The sequence below is a fragment of the Podarcis cretensis genome (assembly GCF_951804945.1).
Source record: "Podarcis cretensis genome assembly, chromosome: 1".
NCBI classification, from domain to species: domain Eukaryota; kingdom Metazoa; phylum Chordata; class Lepidosauria; order Squamata; family Lacertidae; genus Podarcis; species Podarcis cretensis.
The window spans coordinates 92,465,409-92,480,803 of NC_137170.1; the positions used below are offsets into that span (position 1 = coordinate 92,465,409).

The 15,395-nt window shown below is 37.6% G+C and overlaps 1 protein-coding gene across 3 annotated transcripts in view; it reads left to right on the plus strand.

The window, feature by feature from the left end:
• Nucleotides 1–15,395, plus strand: part of PTPN4 (protein tyrosine phosphatase non-receptor type 4) — an 86,077-nt gene that overhangs the window by 58,796 nt on the left and 11,886 nt on the right. For all 3 annotated transcript variants that reach the window (XM_079968751.1, XM_079968752.1, XM_079968750.1), the window contains 11 exons: nt 207–365; nt 2,531–2,696; nt 3,619–3,702; nt 3,784–3,840; nt 4,482–4,638; nt 9,127–9,293; nt 12,083–12,173; nt 12,264–12,325; nt 13,000–13,146; nt 13,836–13,964; nt 15,243–15,391. In XM_079968751.1, coding sequence (XP_079824877.1) covers nt 207–365; nt 2,531–2,696; nt 3,619–3,702; nt 3,784–3,840; nt 4,482–4,638; nt 9,127–9,293; nt 12,083–12,173; nt 12,264–12,325; nt 13,000–13,146; nt 13,836–13,964; nt 15,243–15,391 — 1,368 coding nt within the window. The remainder of the gene's footprint in view (nt 1–206; nt 366–2,530; nt 2,697–3,618; nt 3,703–3,783; nt 3,841–4,481; nt 4,639–9,126; nt 9,294–12,082; nt 12,174–12,263; nt 12,326–12,999; nt 13,147–13,835; nt 13,965–15,242; nt 15,392–15,395) is intronic.

Genomic DNA, 15,395 nt, shown 5'->3' on the forward strand with positions numbered 1-15,395 from the left:
CTCTTTCCTCATCTCCCTTCTGCCAGTGATAATGTGTTCTAAACAAGATTGATTTGGGGGATGTTCCTGCCAGGAGTACTATATCTAAGACACAAGAAATTAGAGGGATAGATAAGTTTTAGAAGCATTTTTTTAAAAAAGCGTAAATCATCTAAGTCTTGACAAGCATACCTGCAATTATTGAACAGTGTTCTTTTCCTGATTAGTCGCAACTCTGCATTTACTCAAGAGGGAAACCGTTTACGGCCATCTTCAGTTGGGCATCTAGTAGACCATGTGGTTCATCCTTCGCCAAGTGAGGTTTTTGCAAATCATCGATCTCCTTCTTCCACCCAAGCCAACAGTATCATTCTGGAATCATCACCGTAAGCATAGTTTTTATAATGCTTTATTTTATAGGTTTTTAAAGGCTACACCTAAAAATAATCTACATTTTGTGTTTTTAATGTATTGTATGTTTTGATGTTAGCTTCCCTGAGGCCGGTCCTGGCTGGGGAGGTCAGGGTATAAATAATTTATTACTACTACTACTTTTTTTATAGGATGACAGCCCCATTCTTTAGTGATTGCTTTGCAAATGAAAACTGATGTAGCACAATTGTAGCATTTTTAAGAGAAGCATAATATAAATAAACAACATGTTGGCAAAGACTTGGCTACAAATCGGGAGTTGCTTGTTCATATTTCACCTAGGCTGTCAGGTGGGCTTAGGTAAGCAACTCTCTTAGCTGCAACACACACACACACACCTGCTGCCATTAGTACATATTACACCATTAGTAATATGGGAAGAATAATATTAATCTGACTTAAACTGACATGCTGTAAGGAGCTCAGTAATGTACATGAAACCTTGTGTTCCTTACACTATATACATGTTAAACATGCAGTGAGTAATACTTATTATTTTTTATAACTATTGTCCATCCTGACTCTTGACAATATAGTTGGCCATAACCAGTGTTAGTTTGTTAGAGGTTCCTGCGTTCAGTTCCTGGCATCTCCAGTGGAAGGGGGTTTAATTCGGCCCTAGTTCACATTAAAAATCATATGCCCTATGTGTACAAATAGTTGTGTGGCCATTCCAAATGATTTTTGTCAATTGAAAGGTATGTGTAGTATCTGTAATTTTTTATTCATGAAAGTGGCAGTAGGAAAAAACACACATGCATAACAAGCAATCCAAATGTGTTTTTAAGAATCCTTTCTCTCTCTGTGTGTGTCAAATATGAAACTATGTTATTTTACACAGCAGTTTAGATATATTTAACACAAACAGAGCTTATTAGAGTAGGGGTTTTTCCTTTTTTATTTGATTATGCAAATTGCTGGATGCAGTAATACAGAGGGCTGCTTTGACTGCAAAATAGTCTGCTTTCACATCTATTGTCTAAGCATTCATAAGGAAATTCAAAGCTGACTGGGCAAATATAAAGCAGGCAAGGTTTTGCCCAAAGCTTCATCCCTAGTTCTCACAATTCATTATGGTAACACATTACAATGTGTTACACTCACAACCAGTGTGTTACTTTACCTAGTTTCAATGGTAGCTTATTACTTCACATAGTCTGTTTATAAACAAATGCATAGTTCCTTTATTGCATTTTTAAAAAAGAAATAACTTTATTGTGACTTTAGTCATGCACATTGTGTTATAACAAAAGTGGGTACTGATCAGGAGTTGGGACAGACCACAGATGAAGCTAGGACTTTCTTAGGTAACACTGACTTGTTTTGCATGGATGAGAACCATTAGTCATTTATCATTAGTCATTTAGTTTTGTATGTTTGTGGATTTCACTGTCCCAATGGTGAATTAATGCTGATTTGAAATGTTTGACAGTGATTCAATGACAGCTGCAGTGACTATTAATTTTTATTCAAAATACAAAGTAATAATATATCAAATCTGTCACATTTGCAAAGTTCTGTAGAAATTTCCAGTATGGATAAGTACCCAATTAAATTCATGTACTGTAAATTGATTATCCACTTGAAGAAGTCACTGACCAGTGCACATGGGTTTAAGCAACGTCAGGTGTTCAAACATGCAATAAAAGTGGGCTTCCTGCTTCCACATCTTGATTGAGGATCTCCTCCTTTCTTATCTGTAAAATTTGTGCCAACTAGTAAGTGGGAGAGTTGAAATTTTAGAATGAAATCCCTTACCTAGGACTGCTCTGTGTTTTTAAGAAGATCAAAGCAACAAATGATTGAGATCTCCTTAATTTGAAGGCCTTGTGAATTAAATACTTAAGGGAGAGGTGCATAACATTCTTTTTGAAATGATCCTATATATTAATAGCAAATTCATTCTCTCAAATGTGAACCTTGCCAAAAGACAACTCTCCTGTCAAAGAGTAATAGCAGGCTTGGGAAAACCCCAACTTTTGCAGAAGTACAAAAAAAAAAAATAGTTGGGGAACCATAATTGAGGTTGCAAGCCAATGATGTCCAACGCACCAAAATTCCAAAGTCTTTTTATTGGTAGTTTCTCTTTTAATGAGATTTCTTTTCATTTTGTTTGTAGATCTCAAGAGACCGCTGTAGATGGGCAACCACCTGCACTGCCACCTAAACAATCTAAAAAGAATAGTTGGAACCAAATTCATTATTCACTTTCTCAGCAAGAATTGGATAACCATATTAATGAAACGTATGATGATGATTCTTCTTCATCGCCTGAAAAATCTACAGTAAGAAGCTACTTTAAATTTGTTTGTCTAGTTTGAGTCAATATTCTTCGTGGAGGGAGGGGGAAAATTAATCAGTATTAGTAGGTCTGATGGAAGTAGATTCAACTAGAGTGAATTAATAACATATAAATAATGGTCCTCAGGTTCCCTACCCCAGTCCATCATGCTCTTGGTGAAATGGAACATGAGTCTGAAAAACCGCTTTTAATAGAACTCTTATTTCTGATAGAGCTAAAAGTATAGACACAATGGAAAGCAAATCCTGTGTAACGTTTTCATGGTGTAGCTCTGGGATGTTTTATAAAATGTATTAATTTGGAATAGTATTTATTTATTTGATCTATTTATTTTCCATCTGAAAAACCTTTAAGCAGTATAATAGTTATGAGATGTCTTTTCAAAATATTTGCATAAATCATATTCCCAAACTGTATCTTTATAGTACACAATATAATTCCCTTATTTGCACATACCCCTTACCGTTTCAGTGAGCCACGCAACTTTCATTATACTTATGCAAACCAAAATGGTAGGTACTTGGAGCACACTTCCTGGTAATGAATGCACTGCTGGTACTTAGGTCATTTTTGCATCAAACAAGTCAATAGTAAAACCATTAGCTTTGAAGAAAATTCCAACAATGTCTCATGGAAACTGAAACTTGAAAATATCTTCTTATATGAATACTGGTTTTCAGGTAAATGTGTTTTAGGATTAGCTATAAATTTCTAGTCTGTCTGTCCCCCCTCCCCGACTCGCTTTCTCCCTTTCTTTTCTTTCAGTCTTAAACAGTTATGTGCTCATTATTAATGAGAGACATTAACTAGCTATGCAAGAGATGATGAATTATGGATCGCTTGGGGTTTCAGTAGTGCCTATAGAAATTCAGGTATGGAGAATAATGCTGTGTTTTCATTTACAGCCCAATGGTGGGATTCCACATGACAATCTCGTTCTGATCAGAATGAGACCAGATGAAAATGGAAGATTTGGTTTCAATGTAAAGGTATTAAGACCTACCCTTTTAATATATCTTTGAATACAGCTTGAGCTGTACGTTCTTTAATTATTGCCCTTTCCTTTAAAGGGTGGATATGATCAGAAGATGCCTGTCATAGTGTCCAGAGTGGCTCCAGGAACACCTGTAAGTTGTCAGAGAAAGTTTGCAGTGATGTCTACTTAGATATATTATTTCAGAGTGCTTTTTATTTACTTTGCTTATCCCCTGGCTGTATGTAGCAATCTAATGTTCAAAACATGCCACTATCATAAATAATCTTAGCAAAGGACTCTAATAGAGAATCTCCAGTGCTTTAATATAGAAGAATTCATGATTTGCTGTAGTATATATCTGATCAAAGATCCTATCCTTCACTTTTCTCCTACAATATACAATGTAGAGGTTGAAAAATCCTGTTTGTGTGTGTCGTCCTCTACTTCCCAAAAAGTGTATATTGGCATATTTAAAGCTTAGTTTAAATTCAAAAATGAGATCTTTTAATTCGCAGAGATAATAATTGTTTATAGGATAAAAAAATTGGAAAATTAAACTTTTTCTTACCAACAACAAAATGGTTGCACTGCCAGAATTCTGGATAAACCAAGGTTCATAAATTATTTATCAGGTCTGAGTCTTTATTTTTTCATATATTCAGACCCTAGTGATTAAATCTTCAGATCAGAACTGCCACAGTATCTTGATACTGAGTTCTTCGTTACTTAAAAATAAGACAGCAAGCCCTATTTGTAATATCCACTGCATTAAACACTTGTTTCATGTTGCAGGCAGATGTTTGTGTTCCTCGTTTGAATGAAGGAGATCAGGTTGTACTGATCAATGGCAGGGATATATCAGAACATACCCATGATCAAGTTGTTATGTTTATTAAAGCTAGCTGTGAGCGGCACTCAGGGGAGCTTGTGCTCCTAGTTCGACCCAATGGTGAGTAATTTTATCAGTGGAAAGCATGCTTGCTTTTTGCTGTTTTACCATGTTCCTTTCAGGGCGTTTGTTGTGTCTCCTACTATCCTGATACTGGCTATGCATTTTCTACAACTGTGTAAAATACCATAGAGAGGGTCGTGTTAAATGAAAGAAGTCAAACCATCTTTTAACAAAATAAAAAAATTCCTTCCAGTAGCACCTTAAAGACCAACTAAGTTAGTTCTTGGTATGAGCTTTCGTGTGCATGCACACTTCTTCAGCACACAAAAGCTCATACCTAGAACTAACTTAGTTGGTCTTTAAGGTGCTACTGGAAGGAATTTTTTTATTTTGTTGTGACTATGGCAGACCAACACAGCTACCTATCTGTAACTACATCTTTTAACAAACATTGTATGACACAGGCTTTTGTGGACTCAATCCCACTTAATCAGATGCATGAAGTGCAATCTTAGTTAACATGTACGTTAAGAAAAAGATTGTAAGGTGGGCATTGAGTGGTAATGAGATTTTAAAAATGTAGTCAGTGATAAAATACAAAGTTTCCCTGTATTAACAACAAGAATCCAGTAATTATTTCCTCACTTCCAGGTGTGCCATACATTTCATTGCTTCCCTTGCCCAATGCCCTTATCACTCTTGTTAGGTATATGGAATTTCATTGGCTGACCTTAAATTCCAGTATTACGAAAGAGGAAGTAATATTTTTCTGTCTGCTTTCTCTGTGCTGTTCAGGGTGTTATACGTGTCTTGTCATGTATTTTGTTACTCACCTTTTTCCTAAGCTAAGAAAGCCAAACATTTTAGCTTTTCCTCATAGGGAAATTGTTTCAACATCATTGATCAGTTGAGTTCCCTTTTCTGTTTCTTTTCTTACTCAGATAATTAGTTTTTATTTTAATTGGATGGCCAGAACACAAAATTTCAAATTCAGGCACACCGTGGATTTAGGATACCAGTGGACTTATTTTCATTCTTTCTTAATTTCTTTCCTTTGCCAGTTTATTTCAGTCATTATTTTCTGTTTAGTCACTACTAATTCAGACTCCACCTGTGTATATGAAACTAGTGTTTCTCCTGACCTCCCCCCTTGTTTATCTTTCTACTCTTAACTTACATTGAATCTGATTTGCTATTTTGTTGCCTATTTAACTACTCTGTAGAGATTCTACTGGAGTAACTCCACCTGGGTTTTCAGCAGCACTAATACCTTGGTGTCATTTTCGTACTTGGCCATCCTGTCTTCAAATCACTTTTCAGGGAACCCCCATTTCCCTCTACAGTGATACCATGGTTTACCAACTTAATCTGTTCTGGAAGTCCGTTCTTATTCTTAAACTGAGGTGCGCTTTCCCTAATGAGGCCTCCCGCCGCCGGTGCCCTTCCACCATTCGGATTCCATTCTTAGACCAAGGTAAAGTTCTCAAACTGGGACACTACTTCCGGTTTTGCAGAGTTCATAAACCGAATCGTTCATAAACAGGACTGTTCTTAAACCGAGGTACCACTGTATTGTGAAAATTCCTGAATTTTGCTTGTAGCTCTTCAACCAGTTAGATTCCTAAGAGGAATTGTCCTCGTATCCTACGGCATAGTCATTTACTCAGGGCCCTTTGTGAGCAACTTAAAAAAACAACTGTTTGGAGGTCCAAATATATAATGTCCGCCAAAGTCTAATATTTGTTTGATACACTCAGAACATTCTGAAAAGCTTGGTGTAGTAAGAGAAGTCTTTTGTAGTTGTCAGAGGTATTCTCAATTCGCAACCTTAGTTCTGTATGTCTTAATCATGTGAACTCTTAACAATGTTGTCCACCAATTTATGTGGGACAGATTAAACTAGTGAACCTGTAATTTCCTGGGTTTCAGATTTCTGGCATAGTTACTGATTTTAGTGAGTAGCATATTTCCCCCATTCAGGTTCTAGAGAACCCTTGAATTTTTGTCACCCACACTCAGAGACAGGTTGGTTTTTAAGTATTCAGTTATCGCCTAGAGTCACCTTGTATTTGACTTAGTTCTTCAGATTCCCTCCCCTACCAAAAAAATTCATTTGGGTGTGTCTGTCTTAACTTATTCACAGTGAAGAACAGCATAAAGTTCATTTAGCGTCTCTGCCGTCTTTCTGTTCTCTCCATGATAAATCATTTCACACATTGTCATCTAATGGTCTGACTTCCTCTCTTGCTCATTTCCTGCTTCTGATGTATTTATAGAATTTTTTGCTGTAATGTTTTTGTAGCAATATAATCTTCAACATAATATTTTTGCTTGTCTTATCAACTTGAATTATTCTTACCAAAGTTTGTAGTCCTTAATTTTTCTATTGTGGGCAAAACTTTTTAAAGCATGCCTTTTTATAAAGTATCTTGGTCTCTGTTTATTGACTCGTGTTCTAAAACTAGCAGTCCTAGGCACACTTCTTTGGGGGAATTGGTCTCATTTAACTTAGTGGGACTTACACTAACAAGGAAATGATGAATTAGATCTGGCTGTAGGTGTCACAGTTGTAGCTTTCTTACAAGCCTCTCCTGAGGGTTGGGAAACCTTGTTTTATGGAATGTGGTGCAAGAAACTGAGGAAAAGCTCATGGAAGCTGCCCAAAATCAGACACTGAGGTGTGTTCTACATTTATGGAAGACGCCTCTTCCTGATTTTCAGGGATTTTCGCTGAACCTTAGAAGACACGTTTTGGAGGGCTGCTTGGAAAGGATGAGGTGGGAAAGTATTCTTTCAGCTACTTCTGTGGGATGGTGCTCAAGCTCCAGCTCTATCTGTTTTTGCATGCAGTCGGTAAACATTTATTATGGAGGTATTTGCACAGGTCACTGTGCAAGTGCAACGTAAGAACTATGTAGCAAAGAAATGGGATAAATAAAAGTTCTTAAGCAGAACAGTTGAAACTGGCATAAAAACCTTATTCATTTTTTTAAAAAAAATCATATATTTTTTAGTTCACCTTTATTGCATCCTAGTCCCAGAAAATAAATTAAGTAGGTGTTTTGATTTAACTTGCCAAGCTGATGGACTCTCTGTGTTGATTGTTGTATTAGTTTAAGACCTTGAAATTGAGAATTTAGCAGACAGCCATGATTTCCTCCTCCAATTTTTTTGCAGATTTATTTTAGTTACAAGCATTACTAATAAAATATGTTTGTATTCGGCAAATACTGTCTGGCATGTATATAACACATGTTGTTTCCGGGCAAGAAATGAATGCAGGGTGATTGTTAAGTCATAACAGCATGTAAAAAAAAAGGCCTTTTCTATCCTTAATTAACAATCACACCACTGGATAATAAAATGTAAAGCCAAATGTTTTCCAGGTACAAAGGAGAAGGATACCAGAGGTTTTTTTTATTGTTTTAAATGTGTGGATTGATATTACATAAACAAATTCAATCTAATACATTTTGTATCAATAAACCTCTTGTTAAAATTGTAGCTAGCTTGGGGTTTTATCTCTCTGGTGCAGGGTGTTTTGACAGGAGTTCCTTTCCCATGATGTGATCGCACAGTAGTGGGAGAAGAAAGCAACCACCTATATCAGTTGCTTGGAATTTTTGCACTCAAGCACACCCCATCATGCAGAAAAGATCCATGCATGTGTGTTTCCTTCATGTGCTCTCCCTGGTCCTGAATGGGGGCAACTGTGCCCCTGAATGACCAGGTGTGCAGCCTTGGAGTCATTTTGGACTCTAAGCTGTCTATGGAGGCACAGGTCAATTCTGTGTCCAGGGCAGCGGTCTACCAGCTCCATCTGGCAAATACTGTCTGGCAGTGGCATACTGGTGCATGCTCTGGTTATCTCCTTCTTGGACTATTGCAATGCATACTACCTGGGGCTACCTTTGAAGGTGACTTGGAAACTACAACTAATCCAGAATGTGGCAGCTAGCCTGGTGACTGGGAGTGGCTGCCAAGACTATATAACACTGGTCCTGAAAGACCTGCATTGGCCCCCAGTGTGTTTCTGAGCACAATTCAAAGTGCTGCTGCTGATCTTTAAAGCCCCAAACTGTCTTGGCTCTGTATACCTGAAGGAGCACCTCCACTCTCATCATTCAGCCTGGACACTGAGATCTAGCTCCGAGGGTCTTTTGCTGGTTCCCTCACTGCAAGAATGTGAGGTTCCAGGGAACTAGGCAGAGGGCCTTCTCAGTAGTGGCACCCACCCTGTGGAACATCCTCCCATCAGGTGTCAAGGAAATAAACAACTATGTGACTTTTAGAAGACATCTGAAGGCAGCCCTGTATCAGGAAATTCTTTATGTCTGATGTTTTACAATTTTTATATGTGATGTAAGCCACCCGGAGTGACTGGGGAAACCCAGCCAGATGGGTGGGGTATGGATAATATAATTATTATTATTATTGATTTATTAATATTAATGTTAATTAATGTAAATTAATGGATGAAGCAGCTGTCCGCAGTTTTGCAGAGTTCTCTTCCTCAGTAATTATGCTACTTCTTGTTTATTGCAGCTGTTTATGATGTGGTAGAAGAAAAGCTGGAGAGTGAGCCAGACTTCCAGTACATCCCTGAGAAGTCCCCACTAGATGGTGCCCACCAGGATGATATTGCTCTGAGGGAATCGATGTTTCAACTGGCAGAGGGGCTTATCACGGGAACTGTCCTGGCTCAGTTTGATGTAAGTAATGTATTTCCTGGGGAGTGTGTGCTTCTTGGTTTGCTTTCCAGCTGAAAATCCTTTACTCTTGGGGCTAGGAGATAACCTACAGCTAGATCCACATTACTTTGATTAGGTCAAGCGGTATACTGGCAAACAGTTTGCATTCCTCCCTTGCCTCTTTTCTTCCTTCCCTCATAAACATTTGTGGGCTCCATTTAAAAATCAGTGTTATTATCTAATATCTGTTTTTTCTGAGTAAAGTTGAGCCTTTCTCAATAGCTATAGACAAACTCCTTCTTAGTGCTTCCTGGTCAGCTATTGCATCTGTTTCCCTTCAGTATCATGGCCCAATGTGGGGTAAAACGCTCCTCAATTACTATTACGTACAGCTTCCATTTCAAAAATGTGTGTTGTGCTAACCATATAGCCAGAGCTGTAATCCCAAATGCACTAGATAGCTTTTGGCAGTGATGCTCTATCTCAGTACTCATGAATAGACTGTTGGCATGGTCAGAGATGGCACTGACCATATGCTTGGAAGGTGCAAATGGAGAGATCTGGTTCAAGTCTTTGCTTTAGACCAGGCTTCCTCAACCTCAGCCCTCCAGATGTTTTTGGCCTACAACTCATGATCCCTAGCTAGCAGGACCAGTGGTCAGGGATGATGGGAATTGTAGTCTCAAAACATCTGGAGGGCCAAGGTTGAGGAAGCCTGCTTTAGACTAATGATTTTCTTTTGCTCAGGGACAGCTTTTTGTCAACTTGATGCCCTCCAGAAGTTTTGGAGTACAACTCCTATTAATCCCAGCCAGCATTGCCATATTGTCCGAAAATCTGGAGAGCACCAGATTGGTGAAGGTTCCCATATGGAAATAACTAGTTAATTGACTCTCTTTGTAAACTATGCCAGGTTTTCAGTCTAATCTGTTGTGAATGAAATATTAAACATTTAGCATTACATAACACACGCCATTACACGATAGATTGAAATATGTACCAATGTAGTACAAATTTTGGTCTGCCACTCATTTTTCTGTCTAATCTAAAATGTGTGAAAGAACAATAGTTATTTCAGCAAATATTACTAGAATGTTGTCAACATCAGTGAGCTTCATTTTCTGTAGATCTATTAAAATAATTGATTTAAGGAAATTACAGTGGTACCTCGGGTTACATACGCTTCAGGTTACAGACTCCGCTAACCCAGAAATAGTACCTCGGGTTAAGAACTTTGCTTCAGGATGAGAACAGAAATCGTGTGGCGGCGGCGCAGCAGCAGCGGGAGGCCCCATTAGCTAAAGTGGTGCTTCAGGTTAAGAACCATTTCAGGTTAAGAATGGACCTCCAGAACGAATAAAGTACGTAACCAGAGGTACCACTGTAATTTCATTTCAAGTATTCTTTCTTTTTTGCATCAACACATGCATATACCAATTAGGCACTACACTCTAATTTTATAAAGAAACAAAAATGAAAATAGTAGTTGGTGACTTTCGGTTTATTCCTAATATTGCTGGTGAGTTTTTTTCTTTTGTCGCTAAGTAAGTAGAGGAAGTGAATTGGGTGTATATTGCTTTTCTCCAGCTGCTGCCATTCTTTTGTTTCAGAAATATAACTGAGTATATAATTCCTTTACCTTCAGAGCATATTGCTCATTTTGATTACTTTAGTAATGCATTTCTCTTCTCCCCTAGCCCTAAGGCATTAAGAGGAATAAACAATATGGTTTATGTTCTGCTTTATGCTGCATAGGGACTCAACTGTCTCTCATTCAGGCTTCTTCCTATGACTGTATAAACCCACAAAATAGGGTGTTACTTTCAATTTGTGTGTGGAATGGAAGAAAACATCAGGGGTACCTTTACTAGCTAACCGGCAGCCAGTGCAATTCTATCAGGAACAGCATAAAGGATGGCAGTATTACACCCTAGTGAGCAGTCAAGCCGCTACATTTTACATTAACTGCAGCTTCCCAATCATAGGTCACATAGAGCAGATTGCAGTACTTAAGTGTGGAAGTCAGCCTATCCCAGTCCAGAAACAGCCATAGCTGCTTTACCAATCCAAACTGGTAAAAGGAACTCCTAGCTAGTGAGGTCACTCTAGCAAAGGAGGTGTGTCCACGAGCAGCTCCAGTCTGTGAAGCTTTAGGAGAGCATGTCCCTGTCCAGTTGACAAATTATCCTGACTTTGGAACTTCCCAACCACAGTGCCTCTGTTTTGCCGGGATTGAGTGAGTTTATTGTCCTTCATCCAGCACACCACTGAATCTAGGCATCAGGATTGTTAACTATATAAATCAAGAACTGCAGTTTGTAGTTGGTGCAGAGAATAGGGTAACCATACCCTTTCGTTTGAAAGACACAGCAAGCCAAACATTGGTGTGACAGTAAAAAGGACTGAAAAGGAGCAAAGTGGCTGCAAACTCCTCTCCCATTCATAAAGTCTCAGTAAGCCACAGTTTGGCCTACTGTGCCATGTGAACCAGGTCTATATATATATCTTGTCATTTCAGGTAGGTGATTCCACATTGCCTTTTGCTCGTGGCTTTTTCCCTTAAAGCAAGGATTATGCAGTTGCTATACATGCCAGCCTTCAGACATGTTATTTGATGCAAATTTTAGGGGTAAAGTTAGCTTACTGAAAAAAACTGCAAAAGTGTAAAGTGCATGTGATGCTTCTCTTTTCCAAGCAGGGAACAATATGTTCGTGATAAATGTGTTTTGTTTTGTTTTGTTTTGTTTTTGTACCATGTCTCATGTCTCAGATTCTGCTTGTTACAACCTGCCATTTTTGTTTCTGTTCAGCAACTTTACAGGAAGAAGCCTGGGATGACAATGTCTTGTGCCAAATTACCTCAAAACATTTCCAAAAATAGATACAGAGACATTTCGCCTTGTAAGTGCTTACATGGATATCAGTTAATGCATTTCATTGGTTACCATTTGGAGAATTTTACATAAGTGTTTGTTTTTTTTTTTTTCTCAGATGATGCTACACGGGTTATTTTAAAGAGTAATGATGATTACATCAATGCAAATTATATAAATGTGAGTTGGAGATTACCATTTCTCTTCATGTTAATTCCATGTTTGGATTCAGCAGTGAAACAATTAGCCCTTTGGATTTTAAAGACGCACAAAGATTTATTTTAAAATTTCATTTGATATCGCTTAGATATGTTCTAGTTGGTTAATGCAGTTGTAACATAGATGGAGAGAATCCTGCTCATGTAGTTCCTCATGTCTGTTGGAAACAGAAAAGTTAATAATTTTTCTGGGTATTCCTTCCCCAGGTGTTAAAAAGTCCTTGGATGAACTTCCAATTAAAATAGTGGTTAAAGAGGAAAATATCTTGATGTTTGGTCAAACTGTTTTAGAGTAGCAGTTGACAGTTAATTATACAGTAAAACAAATTTCTAGCTTTCTGTTTATTTCTAAATATACTTATATACTGCAATTTCATAAAGCACTTTAAAGCTGTTTACATTGATTATATCTATACAATACAAACCACATTAAAAAAACTAAATTCACAGATCATCAGTTGACTATTTACAGAATAGGTTTCCTTAATCGTCATCATAAGCCTTGTGGCATAGAAAAGCTTTCAACAAGCATTTAAAGGTTAAAATAGAAGGCACCTGCTGAAGATTACATATGATTTAGGCAAGAGTACACAAAATTGTGAAGTTACTAAACACATTCTGCAATTTTATTTTTAGATGGAAATCCCTTCTTCCAGTATAATAAATAAATACATTGCTTGCCAAGGTCCTTTACCAAACACTTGCCCTGATTTTTGGCAGATGATTTGGGAACAAGGCTCATCTATGGTTGTAATGCTAACTACTCAAGTGGAACGGGGAAGAGTAAGTCAGTCTGTAATTTTAACTCTTAAAAGCTTGTAATTCCAATGCAATGCATCAGGAAGAAATTAATGTGGCCCATGTTTTAACCAACCTAACTCACACTTCCTAAACCAACATGTGAACTAAATATTGTTCAAGAGGATTGTCAATTAGTTTCAAAGGATAATACTATTCATTGACTAACCTGTACTAGGAACAGCCTAGTGAACTGGAAAGAGAAAAGTTGTATGTGCTGAGAGAGTCCCTGTTTGTTCTTCTGTTGTTAGGGAGTCTACTTTAGCAGTTCTAGTTTAGATAAGATTTTTTTGGGGGGTGGGAATAAATGTAAATATATTTTATTTCTTGCATTTGCATACTGCATTGCAAAGTACTAAAATAAGCAAATGTTATGAAATAAAAAACAGAGTCTTCTCATACTAAGTTATGTGATTCTACTTTTTATAGTAATCATGAAGTATCTATTTTCATGGTCAGAATCGGGTTTAAATATGAATAGAAACAAAGGAAGTATCTTAGCTAAAATCTTTCTTTGACAATTTTTTTTAAAGGGCTCTTATTATTTCCTTAAAACAGTGTACAAGAAATCATCTTATTGCATGTTTCAGTAGCTAAAATTGATCCAAATGCAACTTTTGGAATCTAAGTAGAAACTTTTATTTTTTTAAACAAAAACAAAAACCTGTTGACAGGTGAAATGCCATCAGTACTGGCCAGAGCCCACCGGAAGCTCCTTGTATGGGAATTTTCAGATCACTTGCCATTCAGAAGAAGGAAATCCTGCCTATGTCTTCAGAGAGATGACAATGTCTCATCTGGAGGTGAGAGAGACCATTCACTGGCTATTTATGTAATTTTGTGAAGCCCTTTAAAACTAAAACCATCTCACTTCAAAAAGTTCACTGCAACATTAATCTTTTGATTTTTTTTTTAGACTCCCTAGAGAAATGGCCCACTGTGTCACTATTCCTTGTTACCTTTTGTTGCCGGGTCAAACTTTTGTTACATTCCATTTGATCCAACGTATTAAGCTTGGGGGTGGGCAGAAATCCATGAGACTGTATGCTAATTAGCTATCGTAAATACATTTTGTTTAAGATAATGAAGTTGATGCTCTTTTTATGATATGCAAGGCTGTCATAAAAAAACTAAAATGCTGGCTGGGGTGGATGGGAGTCTAATAACACATGTTGGCTACTGCTGGCTTAAACATTTATCACTGTGAACTGTAACGTAAGAAAATTGTAAGTTTTATTCCAATTTTGTTGTTGCTCACGGAGCTAGCACAGCTGCCTTGTGGATCTGTTGATTCTCCACATACTTATTTGTGTCGAATACAGCAACATATTTTTGTGGCATTTCAAAGACTTAACAAAATTATTATGCCATTAGCTTGTGACTAGTTATACACTAGCAGCTCAGGAAACACACATCAGTTGAAATGGACTCTAGTTCATGCTGTAATAAATTTAAGACTTTAAAGGTCCCGTAAGAGACTCTTTGTTGTTTTTCCTTCAGCAGACTTAATATGGCTACCCCTATGGAAATAAAGATACAAGGCAGAAATTAGGTGAAATGGTAGACTAGTGCTTTTCCTCAGGAGAAACAGACTTCTGCCAGATGCATGCGAAACACAAAATCTTGTATGCACTTACGTCTACATAAAGTGGCTCGATAAAATATGTAAATTTACCTGTTTTGTATCTTTAAAAGGGGGTGGGGAAGCTGTGATCGCCCAGGTGTTGTCGGAGTCTACTTCTCAGTCCCAGCCATGATCACTAACAGTCCCAGATTATGGGAATTGTAGTCTGCCCACATCTGAAGGACCACAGGTTCCCCCATACCTGTTTTAAGGATTATCTTACCTTTAACCTCAAATCAGCACAGCATATGGCCCATGGGGTCTATTTTTGAAAATCCACAGGACACTTTTTAATGATCTTGCACTTCGTTTAAATGGCATGAAGCATCTAGATATTTATTTTGTGACACGTGAAAGTAGAAACTTGAAACCGAGATAGGTTGACTTCGACAATTAAACTTGTTATAGGAAAACACTGAAATGATCTATTGCATTTGAACAAATTTTGTTTTGCTAGAAAAATGAGGACCGTCAGCTTACTCAAATCCAGTACATAGCATGGCCTGATCATGGGGTTCCTGATGATTCCAGTGACTTCCTGGATTTTGTGTGTCTCATCAGGAAAAAAAGAGCTGGCAGAGAAGAGCCAGTTGTTGTTCACTGCAGGTAT